Raw genomic sequence first — 22,442 nt, forward strand, 5'->3', positions numbered from 1 at the left:
TATAATCTAAAATTAACACAGATGTAGTAGCCATTAGTCTCAGCTACTTTCAGACATACAGGTTTATAGTGAACTTGCTTAAACTCAAGACTTAGAGAAACATGGGTCACCAAACCATCTCAGCCAAAGGAACAGCACCCACGATGAGCTTGTTTCAAAGCTAGAGAAGCTGAAAATCTGCTTAGCTTCAGTTTATTATAATGTGGTAAATTTTGCATAGGAATAAACATAAAACTTAATAGGCAACAATATATATTTTAACCTATTTTTATAGAAATAATACAAGTGATGTGATTGCATTTTATTACAACTGATGTGAAAATACACTTTCAACAAGTTTTTTAAATCTTTAAATGTAAATCTGTCAGGTTAAATGGAAATTGAAAAATAGAACAACAAATAATGATGAAGTCATACTTTGTGCATTGATGGAGCACATAATTTAAGCTTAGTATCATATGAAGGCTCTAATCCTTTTGCTCTCCTTCTTCACAGCCTGTTTAGAGGTTATTTTTCACACGTGTATATGTTTGTCTGAAGAGCATTTTTTTATGAGTACATGAGTTATCATGAGAGTTTCACCTCGAAATAGAAATTGTTAGAAAAACCTCTAAATTTTCAAAAAGTTGATTAGAAATCTCTCTGAGAAGTAGATGAAGTAAAATCAAACCTTCAAGTATCTGTGGCAGTAAGGATTTGTGACAATACTCAATGCAGCCACAGCATTCTTTATTGTATTTTAAGAACTCTTCTTCCTACCTGGATATTGTCTGAAAAATCCTTTTGCACTTCCAAAGTACTGCCAGATGAGAGAAGGGTCACGATCAAAGTTATCAACAAACACCTTATTTAAAGATTCTGACCAATAAACTCCATTTACAATGGCTGGATCTGGAAAAAAAAATAAATAACACATACAAACAACGAAAAGTGATTTTATCTAAGTAGAATCCCATGAGCTCTACCATCTTCAGCTTATTCAACACCCAAAAATCTATTGACTGAAAACTGTTGCAAAATGGTTTTAGTTTTCTTTGTCAATTGAGTGATCCAAAATAAATAATTCACTTAAAGAATAGAAGCATGGCTCAAGACGAGCAGACAAACCTGGTACTACTCTTTAGATAAGTTAAAATTGCTCTTTAGAGCATCTGTGTTGAACCACCACTTTGCTTGTTTTGGAGAACACAAATAAGTCAACCTAATTTAGATTATTTACTCAATGTACCTTCCCTAAATGCATGGAATGTCTCATGGCAGCACTTTATTTTTTTAAACATTAAATTTGGTAATGGTTGAAAGTTGTTCATATTGGAACAGAAAGTAAAATAGCTTTTATTTCACACTTGAATTATGATATGCATAAAAACACAACATCTTATGACAAATACCACTAGTTATTATTTGGAAAACATTGAACCCACATTCCTCAACAATTACCCAATTAGTTTTTATTTCCATAGAAAGAGAACTACAAAGCTAACCCTTGATGCTGAAACTGTTCTGTGTAAGACATCCCCATCTATCAATCCCTAATGCTGCCCAAGTATGTTCTTAAGCTGCAGATTTGGTTCAATAGTGGGAAATGAGAAATCAATGAACATGTCTTAGAAAGTTACTGGATTTTAAACCGTGAATTTTGAAAGGTAAGAAACAATTAACATACAGGATATTCCCAATTCAATCTTATGTGAAGTCAGAATAGAAAGGAAAAAGCAGAACTGAAATCACAGATGTATTATTTAATTTGAAGAAGTGTGCATACATGAATACACAGTAACATTTGCTCAAGCATTTGAAATAAAGCAGCCATTAGCTTGCAAAATAATGTCGCTGTACTGATTTCAGAAGACTGCTTCAAATGTGATTTTAATGGAGTGGAAAAAAGGCAAATTGTTATCTTCCCCTGCATTCATCAAGACAAACAGCAGAAAAATGGAAATATATCAGCTACACAACTTTGCATGTTGCTTTCACCTAAATATTTAGGCTAATATAGATGAAATGCTGAAAAAGCAAGGTCAACAAAATAGACGTTGTTTTTAAAAACACTTGGAGTGTAGTTACTTGTTTCTCTAGAGGATGAAATACACACTCAAAACCTGCCACACCAGACACATATCACACATCAAATTGATGCCACTGGTCCAAGGGCACTGCTTCAGTCCTGCCTAGCTGGCAAAACCCATTGTGCAGCTGTTTCCCAATCTGTAGTTACCCCTATAATGACCTGTGACCAAAACATCATAAATCAGCTCTCAAGACTGAGATCTATAATTGGTTTGTAGAAATATGCTCCTATGTCAGCATTCTAAAGTATCAGCCCATTGTTCAGCACTTAGACATTACCTGAGATGTGAAGCTCTAAAATGAGAATTCTATTCCTCAGCCCACAGGAACTTCACAGTGCCAGTTCAAACACTGATATCCTGATTCTGCTCTGATGCTTCATTTCTAATGGAGTATCCAAATCACTAAAAATTGCAGCGGCATTGTTGATTCAGCATCACAATCCAGAGATAAGGCAATAAGTTTAATTCATCTTTGAAAAGAGCCACCAAGTTCAGAGGGTTGGGTTTGGGTTTTGTTCTTTTACTTTTTCTGGTGTTGCTAGAAAAGTCTGTTTAGAGGAAAAGGCATAATTTCTCAAGGCTCTAGAGAGCTATGGGCTCTTTATATGTCCTTCAGTCATCAGGATTAGTGAGAAGCCAAACAAATCAAATAGAATAATTCTGTATTAATTTATATTTAAAATAACCTGCAGTGCTTCTTAGCAACTTATGTTTGGATGTCATTCCAAGACTGCCTATTGTACCTTAGTATTTTACAGTTTTATCAATTGATTGGATGTCTCCGATCCTGGATTCCTCAGGGCCTAATTTTTAATGTCATTTCCTAATGAATCTGAGCTCTAATGCCACTCGTGAGCAGAACCCTCTGCCTCCCAAGCCAATGACAATTTTATTTTAATTCTATATGCATTACAGCTCCATAAGGTCATGGCACAACTTTAGTCATTCAGCCCTTAAGTTCTGAATTGAAGTCCTTCCAGTAGCATATAAAAATATTTTTGTATATAAAAAATATAAGCATAAATTACTTTTTTTAATCATATTGAAATAGCCATGGATATTTTGGATTACTTTTTTTTAGATCATCTGTGAAGAGCTACTTAACATGTTTATATATCCATATTACAGATTAGAGAACTCTATGGAAAAAAAAAAAAAATCAGGAAATTTTCCCTGAATGAGACTGCTGGAGTCTATATTCTGCATTAGGCTGACAACACTAATCATCCAACTGCAGATCACTCTAAACATTAATCCAGTGACTCTGAAACAAATAGATTATTTTTTTAGCTGGAAGGAGCATAAAGCAGGCATTTTAAATAAGAAGGCACAATTAAAACGTGACCTATGCTCAGTGTGCTCCTTAAAATCGAAAGCTGGTGACCATTCCCCGCCTTCCCACACCCTGCATGTCTGTTATGCTGGCTGCTCTTTTTACAATATATCAAGTTACGTTTCAGGCATCAATCCCTTAAATAAAAGAAGCCAATAGGGCTACAGTCAGTTTGATCCTTGTAATACAAGGAAAAGTGGTGTAGGGACAAATGCAGCACAGCACAAAACAGCAAACCTGGAAATCCTGAGCCTGTGCTGGCTGCTGCACCTTCAGGCAGAAGGATTTCACACTGGAGCCCTTTGTTCTGAACTTTCTAACGCTGCTCTGTGGGTGCACCTCTGTCCACATGCACCATCCCAAACACAACTGCATTTCTGACCATATGTTCTCATTAAAATTTTACACTCTCATCATCTAATAACCTGTAGGTTAAACTTGTTCTGGGCAATTTCCAATTTTAGTAATTACACTAAACTGTTTAAATTCCCTCAGTACTTCATTTAGAAACAGTATTCTTAAGTTTTTCAATTACTGGTGAACATCATCTGCATCCCCCAGATAGTTAAATGTCAATAGTGATAAATTAATCTGTGTGAATATTCAGAAATTTGGTGAGGGAGAAAAAAAAAAAAGTAAAGCTTAATATAAATGCAAAATCATTTATGTGATGTTATGGGGCTCAGAGATAATAAATGTAAATAGCTTTCACCACAGTTCTTGAAATAGAATTTCTGCTTTTGCTTCCTGGCAGATAAAATGTAATTAAAATATTCCCTTTCCCTTGTCTTTTAGATGAGCTGGTTTGCAATTATATGGGATTTTGCTCCACCATTGTTTGTGTAGCTGTTACCTGTTTTTACTGACATTTATCATAAAACCAACCTCCAGGAAAATAGGCACAGTGACACGAAACTGAAATGAGATTGCCAAGGAACAGTACAAATGCATGTAGCAATTAAGTGGCTGTCACAGATCCTGCTGGCCTGAAAAGGACTGAAGTCTCAACGAAGGCAAGGAAGGTGCACAGACTAAAAGATGTGCAACAGCCAAAGGTAATGACTTTTTTTTATGTTCATAGAATCCATAAAAGTATCTAGAGTATGCTAAGTCTACAGAACAAAACTAATACCTACACAACCCATTTTGGATTTCAATTATTGCAGCACATTTTACAGAAAATAAGGGAAACCACTGAGGAACACAGTAACTATGAAGGAATTGTGGAATATGTCTCATTCTTGCCATATTCTGTTTTATTATCAAGGAAAAAAAAGTTACAGAAGAGCCTTAGTCTTTTCCCCCTATTCTATTCTTTTTGTGATATAATCATTGCCTTCTCCTGGAAAGCTGTCAAAGATGCTGGCATTGAAAATGATCTTCCCTCCTGTAATATCTGACAGCCTCGAGGGCAGCCCCAAACTGCTCTGCAGTTCTGTCATACCACAGAGCAATGCAAGCACAGCCCACGGGCCCAAGCCCTGGAAAAGGAATGCAAAATGCAGCACTCTTTCTGGCTCAGAGATAGCAACAATATTAGCTTAGTTTTCATGACACTGACAACATATTTAGTCTGGTCATATTTTAAAGAATAACAAAATCACATACTTTGCTGGGACATATACCAACAATCTAATAATTACACCACTCAACACTAATAAGAATGCTTTTCAGGGTGGTCCAGCATATTCAAGAGCTGGGGCTGGATGCCAGTTTTGGCAACTGCCTTCACTTTTTTCTCTCTCTTCCCCTCTCTCTGACTCCAGGGTAATGTGGATGCATCAGCTCACAGATGAAAGCATCTGGCCATCTGCAGACATAAAAGAAGGTGTTTGTCCATTTTGCTTCATGTGCTGGGAGCTGTTCACCAATGTCAGAAATCACATTCCCTCCTTGCAAGAATATGGGATGGTAAAGGCTTGAAGTACGTGACTGTATAAAGGCAGAGCAGTAGGCATTTAGTGCCTTCATCTTCCAACATTTCCCTAATAACTTTACCCTTCTCCTTTGAAGTGGCAGCAGAAGAACTGGAGTATGGCCAGATGTGTTTATTTTTATGCTGAGTTTCATGAGTGCATTTGGGTGATGTTTTGTATTGGTTTATGGTGTGGGGGGACATAGTGATCTCTTTTTGTTTGGGGGGGAGGGGGTATGCAATTTTTTTTCAAACTAATGAGATGGACTGAAATTCAACTTTAGTTCATTTGAAAGCCAGAATTATATCTGCAAACTCCTCACTGACAGCATTCTGAGACAGAGAATAATTGCTGTCTCCTAAGGGCTTGCCTTCTCATGAGTTACAGAAAATGTCCTGCAGCAAATCAGTGGAGATTTGAGCCCATGTCACCCATTTGGTGTTGGCCTGGCTGGACTTGGCTTAACTTCTTAAATGTAAGAGCTAAGAGCAGTCAGTGTGGGGGCTGAGCAGTGGGCTGGTTAGAGTAAAGCTCTGGTAACAGCACATAGGCAGCATCTATGAAAACAGAATATTATTATCTTCTGTTTTAAATTAAAGGAGAAACTCAGAGTAGAAGCCAGGGGCATCCCAGGATGAAGTAGAAAGATGCTGCTTTGTTAGAGCTGCTGTCCCAGGAGCCAGTGGGACAGTTAGACCTGTCTCTAACATGCTCCTAATAGATGGGATTGCCCACCCAGCAATTGCTTTCAGCTGAGAGCTAAAGTCAAAACCCAGTAATCCTGACAGAGAAATTAATTCATGTTACTGAAGATAGGCTATTTCTGTATTTTCGGTGAAACATCCTCATTTCCATTCTTCTGCATGATACAAACTGAGGACTGTGAAAAATGAAAGGATAGTAATAAAATACCACACCACAGAACTCTAAGATGCCATAAAGAGATGTAAACTCTAAGATGTAAAGAGAAAGGGTGAACATGGAAAACCACTGATAGAAATGATTTTCCAAGTGGAAAAGAGAAAACAAATTCTGAGAACGCAGGAATTAAGTCAACTGAACAGAGGCCTTATATGCATTGCATTCTCATCACAGAAGCAAAATTAGTCATGAATACTGCAAAAAAACGGATCCAGGTCTAACACACGGCAAGGAGAAACTTCTGCACAGTCTGATGGAAGAGTGACTATCAGCAACCAAGAAATTCAAACCTCTGGCAAGTGGCAGATCAGGAAAACTGTCACATCAAGCAACAGAGGAAGCCAGTGGAACACACTGCAAATCAGGGGAAAAGAAAGCAAGTGTGACTGCTGCTAAATCCAGCCAACTGTGCTGTACAATATTTAATGCACAACATACCAAAAGGGACAATTTTATCAGAGCTATTGTCAAAGTGATGTATGACAAAGGCAAGGCACAGCCTTGGAAATAAAAGTCATCCTTACAGAAATTTCTCAGGGACAGATCCATTCACCAGCCAAAAGCCATTTGAAACACAAAACTATGCAAACCTCTTAACTAGCACTTTTCAAAAAATGTCCCAACCCTATTGCACAGATATTCAGAGACATGGAGTTACAGAAGCAGGCTGACTTAACAGCACAGCACAGTGCAGCTGAGAGCAACAAATAATGCTTTGAAGGAGGTTCCAAAGTCATCCTGTGTTTATCAACACATCATGCTTCTTGCATACTGCAAATGGAGGTATGAAAACCTTCAGGGAGAAATGTTTTAGCAGGTAAAATGCATCACAGTTGTACTGGGCTATAATAAATTAAACCTCTACTGCTCTGTTCCTGGGAGCATCACCAGAGCATGAATGTGCAAGTATTGGACATAACGGCACACTTATCTAGACCATGGCAAGTCACCATCTCTCAAATCTGCAGGCCCTTACTTCTCTTGTGCTTTTATAATCCTTGTGTGGCACCTCCTTGCACAAAAGACTGCTTGCACAATTTGAGTAAAATGGAAGTTTTACTCATACAAGACATGAAAATGTTCAGCTGGTTCAAAAGCCTCTGAAGATAGTATTAAAAACACTGAGCAGATGTACAAATGTATCCTGGGATGAGTACATTACAAAATCTGTTATGTATTCTTAAACACTATTTACTTCTTCAGGAATGTGCCAAATAAAAGCTGCGAGACACCTAAATAAACAAAGTATAGTTTAAAAATGTCTTTGTACACTTTTGGCCAAACAATATTTTGAAACAGTTTATATTCTAGCCAAGCATACCAATGCTCAACCAGAAGAGCAAGCCGCCTTCCTCTTCACACAACACATACCCCAGAAAAATCAAAGGGTCTGTGTAATGTAGCAGCATGGAGAAACAAAGTATTACAGTATTCTAAAACAGTAGACAAAATGAATATGTATACTTAGATAAACTATTATTATTCTTTGTCAAATGTCAATCATCTTGTTCACTACATAGTGAAGTTACAGTTTCTCCTTCACCAGACAACCATTTGATGAATGCATATTCACTCCTGAAGGATTTCAGAAACCCAGGATTATTGTCACTTTCTTGTCCTTAAAAGCAACAAGGAAGCAGGGGCGGCATCGCGACTGACAGAGGTGCGTCAGGTCAAAAAGCCTCTTAATATTGTAGCTGAGCTGGCGTTCAGTAACAAACATCCACTGGCTCACATTTGCCAAAAGGCAAAGCCCAGCTCTGAGTAACTAAGCAACAGCTGCTGGATCAGGAGTGGGGGAGAGCAGGGCTTTCTAGAGGAAATACTTCACGTTTCCATGCAGCCTGGATCTGACATCTAGTTGCCATGGTGATGAGGATGTACCAGAAACACTCAGATTAGAGCCACAGCCAGAGACAGACTAGAACACAGCAGAGATAAAGCATAGTACACATCTTGCAAGGCCATGCCAACATTTCCAAAAGGCTTGCTTTTAAAGACAGAGGCTTGAGAGGAAAAAGAAAAAATCTGTGAAGTTAAAAGGCCTTTTCAGGAACAAAGCAGCAGCCTGAATAAATTCTGGGAATAATATTTGAGGCAAAATTTAAGCAAAACCAGATGGAAGAAGCAGAGAAGTCTGTGCATCTCTGTCCAACAGGCAACAAGAGTAAAAACAAAGAAGTATGGGAAGATAAGACATTCTCTGCAACCTTGATTAAATCTGTTGGACTAAGAAAGCTCCTTCTAAATTAAACAATGTACACTGTTAGGAAGACAGAGCAAACACTGTCTTAGAGAACTTAAAATGTGAAGACAAACAATCCAAGGGAAGGATTTCAAAATATAAATATAGTGGTCCAGGACAGGATGTGACCATCAGCATTTAAATAACTCCAGGATGTTGAATGTTCAGAAGCAAACTCCATAAAATCATATACGACAGTGACAGACAAGATTTTATTTCTTAATTTCACACCTTACAGGAAAACGGTTTTGCATAAGTGCTAGCTGAAGATTATAATCTTTCTGCATCACTTGAGAAATGATTTTTTTCTTTTGGTTCTAATATTCTAGAAAATAGGTAATCTCAATTTTGGCAGCCAGTTGGAAGGCATTGATAGGAAAGTATGACCGAATTATATTCATAGCTCTTTTTAAGTATCAAATTGAAAAAACCTCACTTAATCAAAAAATGGTTGTGGTTCATCACATTTCAATATCTTTTAGAGAAGGTTCTATTACATGCAGCAGAATTTCTTTTTCCTATGCAAGCAAAACTTTTGATTAGAGTCTGCATTTATTGACTTGTAGTGCATAAACTCATCTTTTAACATGCAGTGAGCATCATGGAATGGAAATGCCATTTGATACAGGAAATATTCTTTAGCAGTCTCTAAACTGGCCAAGCAAAACTTAAAGAATATTTGTGAAGTCTAAGTCCAAGATCTCCTTTTGCAATGTTTTCAGCATTCAAGAAGTAAATATGGTAAGCAGAAAAACAAAGGCTACACCTGATGTCTTTTGTAGTAAAGACACTGAGGTCAGAATTATTCCCATCTGTATTCTAGGCACAGTGTTTGTAAATAATTTGTAAAGTATTGGTGATTATAAAGGTAGAAAGAGGCGAAGGATGGAAACAATTGGAGGAAAATATCTTGCAATAGAATAAGAGATAAAGGTTTCAAATTAAAAGATGGTAAGTTCAGACTAGACATAAAGGAAGAAATTTTTTGCACTGAAGTTGGCGAGGCACTGGAACAGGTTCAGGCTGATGTCCCCCCCACCAGCAACACTCCAGGTCAGGCTCTGAGCACCACCATGGAGGTGAAGAAGTCCCTGCTCTTTGCACAGGAATTAGAGTGGATGACCTTTAAAGATCTCTTCCAATCCAAACTACTCCACAATCTACAATCCAGGAAACAATAAAAGAGCACACAAATAATTGATTGCCAACTTTCCACGGCACTAATAACAATAATCCTAACAGAAAGCTTTTAAACAAAGGTTTAAGTCACATGATAAAATCTAGACTTTCAACAGCCAGTGAAATGACAAAGGGAGGCATAAAGGACAGTGCACATGTGCTGCAAAGAATCATGTCATGAGCAAAGCTGTAAGACAAAGAGATAAAGCCTCTTTCTGCAAAACAGTATTGCAACCTTCTTTAAAAAAAATGGAAAGGAACTGAATTGTGAAAATGTGAGCAATGATAAGAATTGAATTTAAATCCATAGGAAAATATTTATAGTCATCTTGTCTTCAAAATAAGTGAAGTTCAAATATACCTTAAGAGCTGTAAGATACTTATTAATAATTTTTTAAAAGAAATCTGTATTTATGCAGAATTATCAGTTACAGAGTTAAAATGGGTTTTTTTAATATTTGAATGTATTCCAAACCCATTGATATGGAATTAGTATTAGTGTGTTATTAATTTAAGGAAAAATGAATTTAGACTACTATTAATGAAGACTTATCTTTTTACTTATTATTGAACCTCAAAGTGTATTTTACAGTCATGAAGCAGTTTTAAAAAACATGGATTTTACAGCTTGATTTACACGGTTTGAGACTCTCAGCAACATATTGTGTGCCTTATGTTTGTTAGTTGAGTTGACATAAACCATATCTGCTGTTGACAGAAACGCTTGAAAATATTCATGGGCTTCAGCATCCATCAACAAAAAACTCTGCAGTTATGGAAAGCACTGATAAAATTGCTTCCTGTACTTCAAAATCTCCAGAACAGCAGCTCTATCACAGTATCAGGATGAGAGGAACAGATGCAAGACAGTTCAGACAGACTTCTCTAAGTTAAAATTTATATTATTGCTTTTAGTTTTCAAAGCAGCAGATCAACTTCAGACTGTATAATTGATCATCAAATTTCATTTTCTGTCTTGATTCTGTCTACTCTGTCACTAAAGACAAAGCAGTATCTTGCATTAAGGCTTCTACTTCATTACCTAAATGAATCTGGATAGATACATGACAATCTGTACTCCAGTGGAATATTCTTCTTTTGGGCTTTGTTTTGCTGGGTTTTTTCTTCTTTTAATCTCAATCGAGAAAAGGATTTGGAGAAAATAATTTTTCACCTGACCATGCACAAACTGTTCCCTAGCTGCCCAAAAAAAAGATCTTTCCTGTAACATACATGTATTTCCTAATTTAACAAAGAACCAGGCCCAATGTAAAAATGCAGAAGTAATCTACTGAGGCACCTGGCAGTTTATGATAGCAGAGATTTTATAAACTAACCAACCACTGGGCTGCTGAAAGGTATTTGCCAAAGACAGCCAATCTGATAAGAAAAATCCTCCCTAGTGCCCAAACTGCAACTAGCAGAATGCACAGATCACAGTCTAATATCAGGGGTAGGAAAGAGGGACCTCTTATGAAGGAGAGGTTTTTGAACACCAATTACAAGCCATATTATTCAGTTGCTGCCCTCTCAAATACATTATAGTAGGGAATAAAGATTTAATTACAAAATTCACAAAAATATGACTGTGAACTCAGAATATAATCTTGAATCACATGGAAGTACTATGAAATATAACTTGTTAGATGCAAGAAAGATGTGAAAATTCACTCTTTTATAGTGGTAGACATGGTGAAATGTCAGAAATAGTTGTAGGTAAATGCTGAGAAATGTATTCAGTATAAATCGTGTCAACATTAAAAAGAAATCATTGTAAGCACTGGGCTAAAAGTTCACCTAACTTCCTGAGTTTGAAATGCATTCATATAAGGAAAAAAACTGAAGCATTGTTCACTGGTATAAGCCCTATTCTCCAGTATAATGAAAGCCTGAGAGTAAATTTCTAGACTCAACACTTTCAGGGAAATTTTATGCTTTATTTTGACATATCATTATTAGATTCACTAATTGATTCTAACATATTTTCTTCTCCCTGCAGAGAGCACACATCCTCCCTGAAGCAGAGCCTAATGCCTTTTAGGTGAGGCAGTTAGTGATATCAGGTTTCTAAAGAGAGAAAATGCCCATGAATAGCCCTGTGCACATGCCAGACACTGGTATTGCAATTCAGCTGGAGCAAGGAGGGAAAGCAGGAAGGTACCAAGAAAGCCGTGGATGAAAGACAGTTACTATTGCAGACTTCACAAGTTAATATTATACAGGGGGTTTTTTTTGTGCACTGCCCACTACATCTCACTTTTCCACACTCCAATCGACATTTCACCTTGGGCACTTCAAAGACAGTAATCAATTCTTTTCACAAAGTTCCACGGCAGGAGTGGATGTTTCTGTGTTCAAATTAATTTGAACAGACATCACTGTAAATCAACCTGGGAAGAAAAATTTCCAAAACTGAGTCTGTTCAGAAAAAGTCTATTCATTTCTACCAGCATGGTGCTGCTGTACCTTGGAATGGCTTTTAAGAGTTTATGTGATATTCACCCCAGGGCTTTACCAGAAATAAAGGGCAAAAGGCCCAAGCTAAAAGATAAAGTTCCACAGAATTCTGAAGCACAGGCTTCAATCTCCCCACGTGTTGAATTGAAAATGTAACTCTGTGTGTGAAGGTGGCACTTGGGCTGTGCTGAAGAGACCAGACTGCTGAGCCAGCTCTGAAATGCTCCAATAGTCACAGAGATTAAAGTGAGGAGCTGTGCCTCGGGCTCTGCAATGGAATCTCTCTGGAAACAAACTCTGGGAGAACAGGCAAGCACTAAAATACAGATTACAACATCATCCTGGCTCTCAGGAGTCATCTGTGTGCTGTACAAACAGAAGGCAGTGCAGAGCTGTGACCTACCTCTGCATGGGCAGGAAAATAGAGACATTAACCTTGGACTACAGTTAAATTAAAATTCTTCTGATGCAGGACTTGACAACTTAGTTGCAGAACCGTGGTCACAAAACTATCTTGTGTCCATAATATTTCCTGCAATATTTCAGTGAATCACACATATATGTCAACATCCTTTGATGTGAGAACAGACTGCACCACTCTTCACCACATAAGAGATAAATATATACACATATATAAATATGTATATACACAGATATAAATATATAGACATTCATATATGTTGTTTCCTCAGAAATTCACTAGTGATGAAAACAAAAATACACTTAAGATAATGAAGAGTATTTAAAAATGAAAAATCTGATGTTTTTATCCAGTAGTTAAGTTTGGACTCTTTGCTCAGTAACTTTTAGTAAATACTAAAAATTCAGTGGATAACTAAGTCTTCAAAGCTGTAGAATGCACTTAATTGCTTTGTCAGCTGTGTTAATGGGATGAAGGTTTATCCTCCAGGAAGTGTTTCTCCATTATAAAACTGAGCAAGTAAAGTAAGATTATATATTCAGTAAACTAAAAATAGCAACAAAGGAAAAACCTCCCATTACTTTAAATCAACTTATATATGCCTACTTCCCTTCTATTGTCAAGATAAATTGTTTTACATTGTTTTGGGTTTTTTTCAGACAAAAATCAAACATATTTCTCAAGATGCATCTGATCTGATCCAAACAAAGGAATTATCCTTTCTCCAATCTACCTCTATTGATACATGTCTGCCTCCTCACCACATCTCAGATATCCTGTCTAGGGCTTCTAGACAGATTCACACATGGTCACCCTTACCCCACTTCTGTCAAAATACCCAAAGAGGAAAGCCAAACGTGGCTCATTCTACAAGGCATTTTTATTTTTAAAAACATTTAGAGAGGTTGTCTTTAGGTGTGTAATATTTTAGTCCAAACTCCCAATCTTAGACCAAATATGGAGGCAGAGATATTTTAAGATTTTATGAAATATGAGGGGGGTTAGAAAAAAATAAAAATTTTATACATGAAAAAGCTCTTAGGCACAGAAGTCCCTAGTTCTAAATTTCTTCCTATGAAGAAACTGCTACAGCGAGAAATAGAGTTTAAAAGGCAAAGAGAAGTGCTTGCATCCTGATGTTTTTGAATCATGGAAAGGAAGAGAACCTGGGCTCTTCCCCTTCCCAGAATGTAAAGCCTACCTTGTCATATCAACAAAGACCAACTGCAAATTCTGAAACCTGGGAGTTTTTTCAGTTAATATTGAGACAATAGATTTCCCCATGGGTTTCCTAGATTTTATGCAAAGCTACTATAAGTGGACGAGATCCTGCTGTGTGTCACCTCTGGTTCTGTACTTTGCTAGGCTTTGCTTTTCATCAGGTGCCATGACTTAGAACTGCCTGAGCATGTGTCACCAAGACACAGACCCTCACCTTGGCTTTGGTTTTCATCTACATTCCTCTGAAAACCACATTTATCCAAGTATTCATAAGCCTCTTCCATGGAAAAACTGCTGAGTGAAAACTCAATAGCAGAAAATATGTCATTGCTGTCCACAAGTAGGGGTAAATATGAGGTGACAGATTTAGGAAAAAAACTCAAACACTGGAGTAGGTTCTTCACCCCAGATACAGCACATACTTTGGACAAAGAATGTGGGATCTTGGCTACCTACATTCTCATACTAACAAAAGGTAAAATGCTACTCTATTTTTCTTCTATACACTGTCAACATCTGCAAGATCAGTTTTGAGTCTTCTTTTATAATTTCCTTGTGTTCATAAATCCATTCTAGAACCTTACTCTCCCCAGTGGCAATCTCACTGCCATGCTCCCCACGGATAGTTGCCAGAAAGCCTAGCCCACATTCCAAGTGCTACTTTTTAATTACATGTCATGTTCCTAGATTCTTCTAAATATACTACTGTCATCTCAGAAAGTAATAAATCAAATGCTGAAACCATACAAACTTTAAATTATTAATAATTTTCTCATTATTACTAATGTCTTCTACAATAACTGTTTAAAATATGCTGATTGATATGTGGAAGGTTGTACCTGAGTATCTCAGGAATGTGTAGCTGTGGAAGTGTACATGTCCAAGGCAGCAGCATGTCCCAAATCATTTACATTCTAAATTAACAGGAACACATAAAAAATAAGACCTATGAGAACTCATTTTGTGCCTCTATGTAACCTGTGTAAGTTTTTTTAATAATAGAGCCCAGCAGCTGAATGAGACAGTGCCTTGTATACAACTGGACTCTGCCTTTGCATTGCCCAAAATGGATTCAGATTGATTTTGTACTTCCAAAAATTAAACTTTCTTTCTAACATGAAAAACATACCTTCATTCTTCCCTTCTTTTTCCTCTATGAATATTTTTATATGACTAATTCAATAAGAATTTCCCCTGCTTTCCGATGTCAGCCCAGGCCAAACCTTTTCCCAAAGCTTAACTGAGCCCACAGTTGTTCAATTTGCAAAATAATGGAACCCGATTTCAGCCACGGGATTTTTACAATCTTTGGCAACCAGATTATAGAGCCTGGTATTAGTAATTAACTACAGAACAACTAATTAAGCCTTTAATCACCTCTTGAATAAGCTAGATGAACTGAGCCCCTGTGGTCTCAGTCCACAGCACATCTGTCAATTCTCTGATGAGTCCTGGGACTCTGCTCCGAACCCACTCAAATTATCAATATCTGTACAACCAAAAGAACCAAAAAAAAGGAGAAAGTGAAGAATTAGCTTACAAACAGTGGGGTTTTTTCCTACATTGACTCAAGAGCCCTGTGTTTAAATATTCAGTGATCACACTTGTCTGTTTTCAACTGTGAGTTCTGGCTGTGGTTCTCCCTAGTAATTCAATAAAATAAAACATAACCTGGAAATGAGCAACAGGCCCCTTATAGAGAAATGGTATTCTGCAGACATTTGGTTGTAAACCTATCAATATCTACTGCTTGTACCCTCAGGTTAGGATTAAATGAACTTGTTATCACCCCTCTGCACTACAGAACTGGGCAACAAAAACTTTCAGTATATAGTTCTCTTCTTAGTAAGAGGACCATTTCCAGACATTGCCAGGCTCCAAACAAGATTATTGTGTCCATGTGCAAGGAAAATGTCAGTAACAAACCAGATTTCTGAAGTTGGAATACATTTAAATGATTAAAAAAATGCTTTTTCTGCAGCTGCATAAAGTGACAATTCTGGATGGTTTGAATTACACAAAGTAGAAGAAAGAGTTCTGTCGTGATTCTATCTTCCCCATCTCCATAGAAAATCCCTGTATGAGAGGCCAAACCAAGATGCAGCAAGCCCTTTGACTTTGGCCTTCAGCTATGAGTAATCAGCATATAAAATGCATTCAACACATAGCATGAGCACATATCACAGACCTGAAGGTTCTTTAGTTCTACTGTTCTCACTAACTACTCAGGAAAACTTCCTTCTCCAGAAAAGCACAGTTGCCTGACCTCTATATTCCTTCCTTTTCTTTTTCCTCCTTAGCACTTCTGGAATGAATTAATTTATAGACAAGCTTGATTAAATAAATATTAGCACTTGCACAAAGAAAGCAATTTGGTATCTTTAGAAGCTTTAAGCATTTTCCAAGCCTTTTCAAAATATCCTGCATTAATCATTTCACAACCTTTCAAATACTCTCTAGGAAGATTTATTTTTTATCCCTAGTTTAAGACTTTATTTGCAGGAGTTTTGGCTTCTCAGAATTCTCAGCTCAGAATCCTAACTTTGAAAAGAAGCTGCCATATCCACTGCTTCTCTTACCAGACCAACTTATCTGAATTAATTTGCCTTATTACACAATATCCTTGCATGAATTACCACAATTGCTACACTGGAACGTATTAAGAGGAAAGCATTTAATGTCCTTTTAGAGGTCTTTTAGTAGAGTTAAAACACAGAGGAACCACATAATGAAATTAAGCAGCTTTCTACAAACCAATGACAAACATACTGTAGATATTGCTAGGAAACTTTGGCGCTTTCCTTCTTAATTTTTCTTTTATTACTGGCTTGAGAAAAATAAATAGGTGCTGCATAAGCACTGCAAAAATACAAATTCCCGCTGTCTGATTAAAGTGAAGTGGCAAAAGGAAAATGAGTAAACGTGTATCTGAGTTAATTTTACATTCCAAATTTTTAGACTTAAGTCCATCACTTCCAATATTGCTGTTTGCTAGTACAATGTGCTATCCAGCACCCATGTCAAATAGGGGAGTACAAATTATTCCTTCTAAATATTAACTACAAACTCACAGCAGAGTTTGTGTATAGAACTAGAATAGCACATATTCTAGAAATATTCTCAGAAGTTTGAAAGCATAAATCTAATAAAGTATTCCCCTCCACCTATCCTGTAACTTTCAAAGACAATTCTAGATCTCAGCAAAGAAAGAATAAAACTGGTGACAAAGTACTGGTGACAAAACCAGTACAATAAAATTGGTGAGCTCTGTTCAAATGACTTGAAGATTTTGGTAAATAATTCACTAGAATAAACATATTCTGCCATACTCTATGGCAAAACTCATGCAAGCCTCATATGCAAACCATTAACCTCATGAAACTGCTAAATTGCCACAAAACAAAACATATTAAAGAACGGTTATACTTAAAACATTCTCCCATAGAAAATTTCAGTATTGCTGCCAACTGGAAAACACAGATAATACACAGTTAATCAACAGCTTCATTTTTAAGCAAGGGTGTGCTTTTGTTTAGCCAGTGGAATGATGGAATAAAGCAGCTCTTTTCTTACCCTTATTGTACATATTGGTGGGTACTTGGACATCACTCAGACTGATGTTCACAGGTAAGTTGTTGAAGTGGTCGTTTGGCACCAGAATGAATTCCTTCCCCAGCTCCAGGTAATTTCCTTCTTCATCTCGTTCATTGATGAGCACAGCATTGAAGTATTCATACTGCAACAGAAACCCACATTCTCTACTCAGAATGCACGTTCAGCATAAAAATGAGGTTTGAATGGGTTACTACATCTATCAATCCACCGATTAACATCTCCAGCTAGAAGAGCAGAAGTTTTTTATCCTCTCTCAGATTTCCTCTATCCTTTTTCTACAGGTACAGTTATGAAAAGAGATTTATCAATACATTTCAAGAAAACCCCATATTGTTTCAGTTCTATGGCTGCCCTGAAAATATGAAGGGCAGTCCAAGAAAAGCTCTAATCATAAACAATATATGTACTATTTTTAATACAAAGCTTTCTAAATTTAAATATTTTTCTGGGTTATTACTTAATTATAATCTCTGTTTAGCTTATTTCCAGCAGATCAAGAACTGCTGTCAGTGCTGAACTCAGTCCCTGACAAACTAAAAGTGTTTTTACTTCACAGGAGTATTAACTACAGCTGTAGATGTGTACTCAATGTGTACCAACATTTCCTAAAATTATTTGCTTTATACTGAATTTTAGAAATGCACATCATAGCTGGCCTTGTAAATTATGCATACTTGAATATAGACATATAAACTGTGTAGTGACTTATTTTAAACAAGAAATTATTGTCTGCCTGTTAAAGATTCCTGAAGACTATTTGGCCTATTTTGCACAGAGCTATAACCAGATAAGCAAAAGCAATTTAGATAAAATTATTGATATCTTTATGACCTAGTTTAATCAGAAATTTTACTAAGCCTTGAAAGCAACAAACAGTACAGACTACTTTTTAACCTCCTAAATACATTAACCCTTGGCAACAATTTGTGATGTGCTTCCTAACTGGAGGAGGCCAAGGTTTAATGTCTTTGAAGAATCACATTAATTTAAATACGAGTCCCTGTCCTAATATCCATTTGAGAGTAAATGCATATAACATTTAAATATTAATCTATGTTTATTTGAGGATAAAGTATTCTGTACTAGAATATGCAGAAAGATACTGTTCTTCTTGAACTGAACTTCTGGAATGTATCATGCAATAATTTCTACAGAAATTCACATACTGCCTTAGCAATTTCAAGGATGCAAATTTTATTTGTCCATGGCTTTTATAATACTCTGTAAATAGATGGAAAAATTTTAAATAAGGATGTCAGAATACACTTGAAATCAACTCTAAAAAAAGCATTATTTCATTATTTCATTCAGTGGATTATTTCCTTTTCCAAATAAGTTAACTACTAGGCAACCTCTTGCATCAAGTTCTGTAACTGGCAAGGCTAGCCAACTAATAAAATTTGCTATTATTTAAAAAAAAAAAAAAAAAGGATATTTAGGACTGATTGTTTCTTCAGTTGATTTAGTATTCATTGATTTATTAGTCTGAGTCTGCATTTTCTCATCTCAAGTCTACCAGTGTATACACAATAATATGATTTGTGTTTCAGGTTTTTTTAAAAGTAAATTGCAGCATAAAGTAGTCCTTATGAGATTATTAATATTTTCCTGTTTAGTTTTGGGGGTTTTTCTGTTTGATCAGGGTGGGGGTTGGCTTTGGCTTGTTGAGGGGTTTTTTGCAAGTGAGAAGCCTACAAAAATAGCATATTTTAACACAGTCCTGCAAGTTCTAAGGATTAAACATCAGGTAATGTAGCAGCTCAAAAATACTTCTGAAAACGACGAGCATTTAAGCAGAGCTGTTATATAATGGCTTCTTTTGGGCTCTTCCTTTCCAAGGAAATTATTAAGTGTGACAGCTGAAAGGTAATAGAAAGAATATTAAAATTTGAAGAAAAAATATTAAAGTGAATCCATCTGGCATTCTAACACTACATTTGAGATAAAGCCTAAGGGAAAGAGGATAAAGTCTTGTTTGCTGACAACATAAATACTCTACCTAAGCTCTTAGAGAAAATGACTTCAATTTAATGTTGTGAATGGAGGTCAGTCTTTGATACAACCTTAACTAGGTGAGTTCTGAGTGCTCACAATATAACACACCAGAAACTTATTAGTCTAGTAAAGATAATTATCCAGGTTAGGAGCAGATTCAGCTCTACTGTGACTTGTCCAACAGATGAGTTTACTCCAGCCTTACCTAGAGACCTGCAGGTGAGTGAGGAAATCTCCTTCTTGTCAGCTGTTATATGACTCATTAGAACTAAAAATCAACTTATAGACTTTTGTGCATTTAGATTTGCTCAAGTAACTACATTGGGGTTTTTTGCTTGTACATTCCTTTGCAGTATTTGCATCATTCTGCATGTTAGATCTACGTTTTGAAAGCCCACACTGTACCGTGATAATAAGACAAGGCAAACAGGAATCTCAGTTTCAGTTTTATCCCTGTGAAGTTTTCCTAGTGAAAGCCAAGATAAAGGGATCAGTGCCCAGCAGAACAAGCACTGGACCATTCTGCCCCAGCAGGGAGCTGACCATATTTGAGACACCCCAAATAATCCTATTGCTGACAGTCTGCAGAACCCTGGGCTGCTCTGCCATACCCTGTAATCACAGGAGACAGAGACTTATGGGGCTGTTACACAACTATCACAAAACTGCTTTACAGCATCATTCATGTTGACAGCAAAAGCAAGTTTGCTTTAAAACAAAAGAAACCTTCAGCCACAATAAAAACCATGTGCTGTGTGATCCCTTTGGATGGCTGCCAAAGATGTATGTTAATTATGACAAAAATTAATTTGTTCAAAATATATATAATAGAAAAACCAGGGAAGTGCAAAGTTTGTGGCCTGCAAGGAGTTCTCATTGAACTGATCTGCAAGGTAAGAAGGAAACTTCTTCAAAGTTCCCTGTTCCAGCTTAGCCACTTACTTTGGCATAATGTCTCAGCTGAAGAAGCATCTTGATAACAATGGATACTTGTCTGCAACAAAACTCCAGTAATTCAGATGGAGTATTGAAAAGCATTGCACACATCTCACATAACTGCAGCACTGTACAGTGTGGTACAAGACTGATGTTCTATATTGCCTTTTACATTTACCATTCTGTCAATAGATATCCAGTGATGCCTAAATATTTTATCCAGTATTTGCTAACACTGTAAACAGCATATTTATTTAAACATAAATGTTTGCTATTCAACTTAAAAGATACATTATAATCCAAACTGCTTTTGCAACTTAGAGAGTATTTGGCACATAAGAGCAAACAAGTATCAGTTTTTATCATTGCATTTTAAAATTAAGTCTTTTGGTTTTTAACAGCATGAAAGAATGCAAGCCACAATTCTAGTTCGTTCTATTTTTTCCTAAACTACAGAAATTGTTTTTACCAAGACAGCAAAAAAAGTCTCATTCATAGAGCAGTGAGGACCAAAAAGGTGTAAATGGGAATGATTTGCACTAATAAGCCAGCATTAGAGCAATATTTGGATTACACTGATAATTCTTAACTACTCAAGAACCATTTTCACAGTGTTTCTGTAACTCTGTAGCTCATTAAATGTATCTGAAAGATATTAAATTAAGGAGAGTTTATGGCATTTGCATTGAGCCTCAAAACGCTAGAGCATCAGAGAAAATGAAGTAGCAGCAAATAACATGGGAAATTAAGGGGAAAGCAAAACCTACCATGAAATAGCACATATAGCTAGAAATGTTCAATATTTGAAACATCTACAAGACTTGCAGCAAAACAGCTATTATCATCAGAGTTTAAACAAAAAAGAGAAAAATGTTATTTCTCAAGACTGACAAATAAGAGACATCTCTAAGGAGAACAGAAAGGTTCATGCTATGTGAAAAGCAAAATGAGGAAAGTTACCCACCCTGAGAGGCTGCCCTACAGAACACACTGGAGACAGTGGTACCCATTCTGGTACTGGAGTTAAAGATGAGGCAAACATCTGAATGCATATCTGTTTCTAAATCTCAAAAAAATCTCTTCTGGCAGTTGTCCAGTAAGGAGAATCTATGTTTTCAAGCATATGATAAAAGCTCTTGTATTCAATAACTTGGTCTGTTTAGCAAGTAATTATAAAAGGTCATAAAAGCAAAGTGCCTCATTCAATTAAACTTCTGAATTTTAAAAAGCTTTTATGTTTGAGAAAACAGCATCTCTTGTTGTAAGAGACATCTTTATAATTTCCAATTATTATCTGAAGGTTCCTCCTTGCTTCTCTGTAGGAACATCCAGCACTTTTTTCCCTATTTTTATGTCTTTATTCAGCAGCAAGGTTCAAAAAACACCTAGGATTTGAAAAGTTGTCATCAGTCCTGCTTTAATTACAGAAGTAGCAAAGAAACATTGCTTGCATCCTTGAAAAAACAACTGATCTGTTTTCTACACAATCAAATTAAGATGACCTTCCCCTAGGCTATACATTCTTTCCCAATATGATTACCCTATTAAAATTGCCATAAAAGAGGATAAATAAATAATACTTCATTATTCTATAAAAACTATTATAGCAGTAAATTGGTAAGACCTCAAGGTCTCAGACTTGTAAGGATTAACTGATTCACTGAATGTAGAAAGTCATTATGATGGCTATTTTAAATATATCACTTTAGGTTACAAGTTTCAGATGACTCTTTTCCTTTACAGATAAATAACTTCAGAAATATTAACTTTTACATGCAAAAGCTCTCAAGAGTCTCTTCTTTGTCACAAGACTGAACAAAAACTCTTTGGTCACTAAAATTTAGTAAATATAACAAGGAAGGAGAAAACACTTAAGTAACAGGCTTTTAGTTTAATATTTTGGACACATTGACAAGCCTTACTGGATATCTATTATTTTTGTTGGGTCTAGAAGAGCAAATATTCAGTGTGTTCATTCTCATACACCTAAGAAACCTTCAAGGAACACTTTCTGCTAAAGACCAAAACAAATCCCTACTCTGGTGACATTATAATTTTTCCCTTCTCCCAGTGTGTTTAGGTTAAAAAGATTTCAGTTGCATGGATGAGTGAGTTCAGAGCCGGGGATCAT

The 22,442-nt window shown here is 36.4% G+C and overlaps 1 protein-coding gene across 4 annotated transcripts in view; it reads right to left on the reverse strand.

Moving 5' to 3' along the window:
* The window catches only part of CACNA2D3 (calcium voltage-gated channel auxiliary subunit alpha2delta 3), a 386,281-nt gene that overhangs the window by 214,290 nt on the left and 149,549 nt on the right, over positions 1–22,442 (reverse strand). For all 4 annotated transcript variants that reach the window (XR_015806076.1, XR_015806075.1, XM_088171533.1 and 1 more), the window contains exons 5-6: positions 17,339–17,501; positions 760–891 (exon numbers count right to left, since the gene is read on the reverse strand). Coding sequence is in view for 2 of the 4 variants with exons in the window: in XM_088171533.1 (XP_088027659.1) it covers positions 760–891; positions 17,339–17,501 (295 nt within the window). In the remaining 2 variants the exon portion in view is untranslated. The remainder of the gene's footprint in view (positions 1–759; positions 892–17,338; positions 17,502–22,442) is intronic.

The sequence above is a fragment of the Sturnus vulgaris genome, chromosome 11 (genome assembly GCF_052056855.1).
Source record: "Sturnus vulgaris isolate bStuVul1 chromosome 11, bStuVul1.hap1, whole genome shotgun sequence".
In the NCBI taxonomy this organism is placed as follows: domain Eukaryota; kingdom Metazoa; phylum Chordata; class Aves; order Passeriformes; family Sturnidae; genus Sturnus; species Sturnus vulgaris.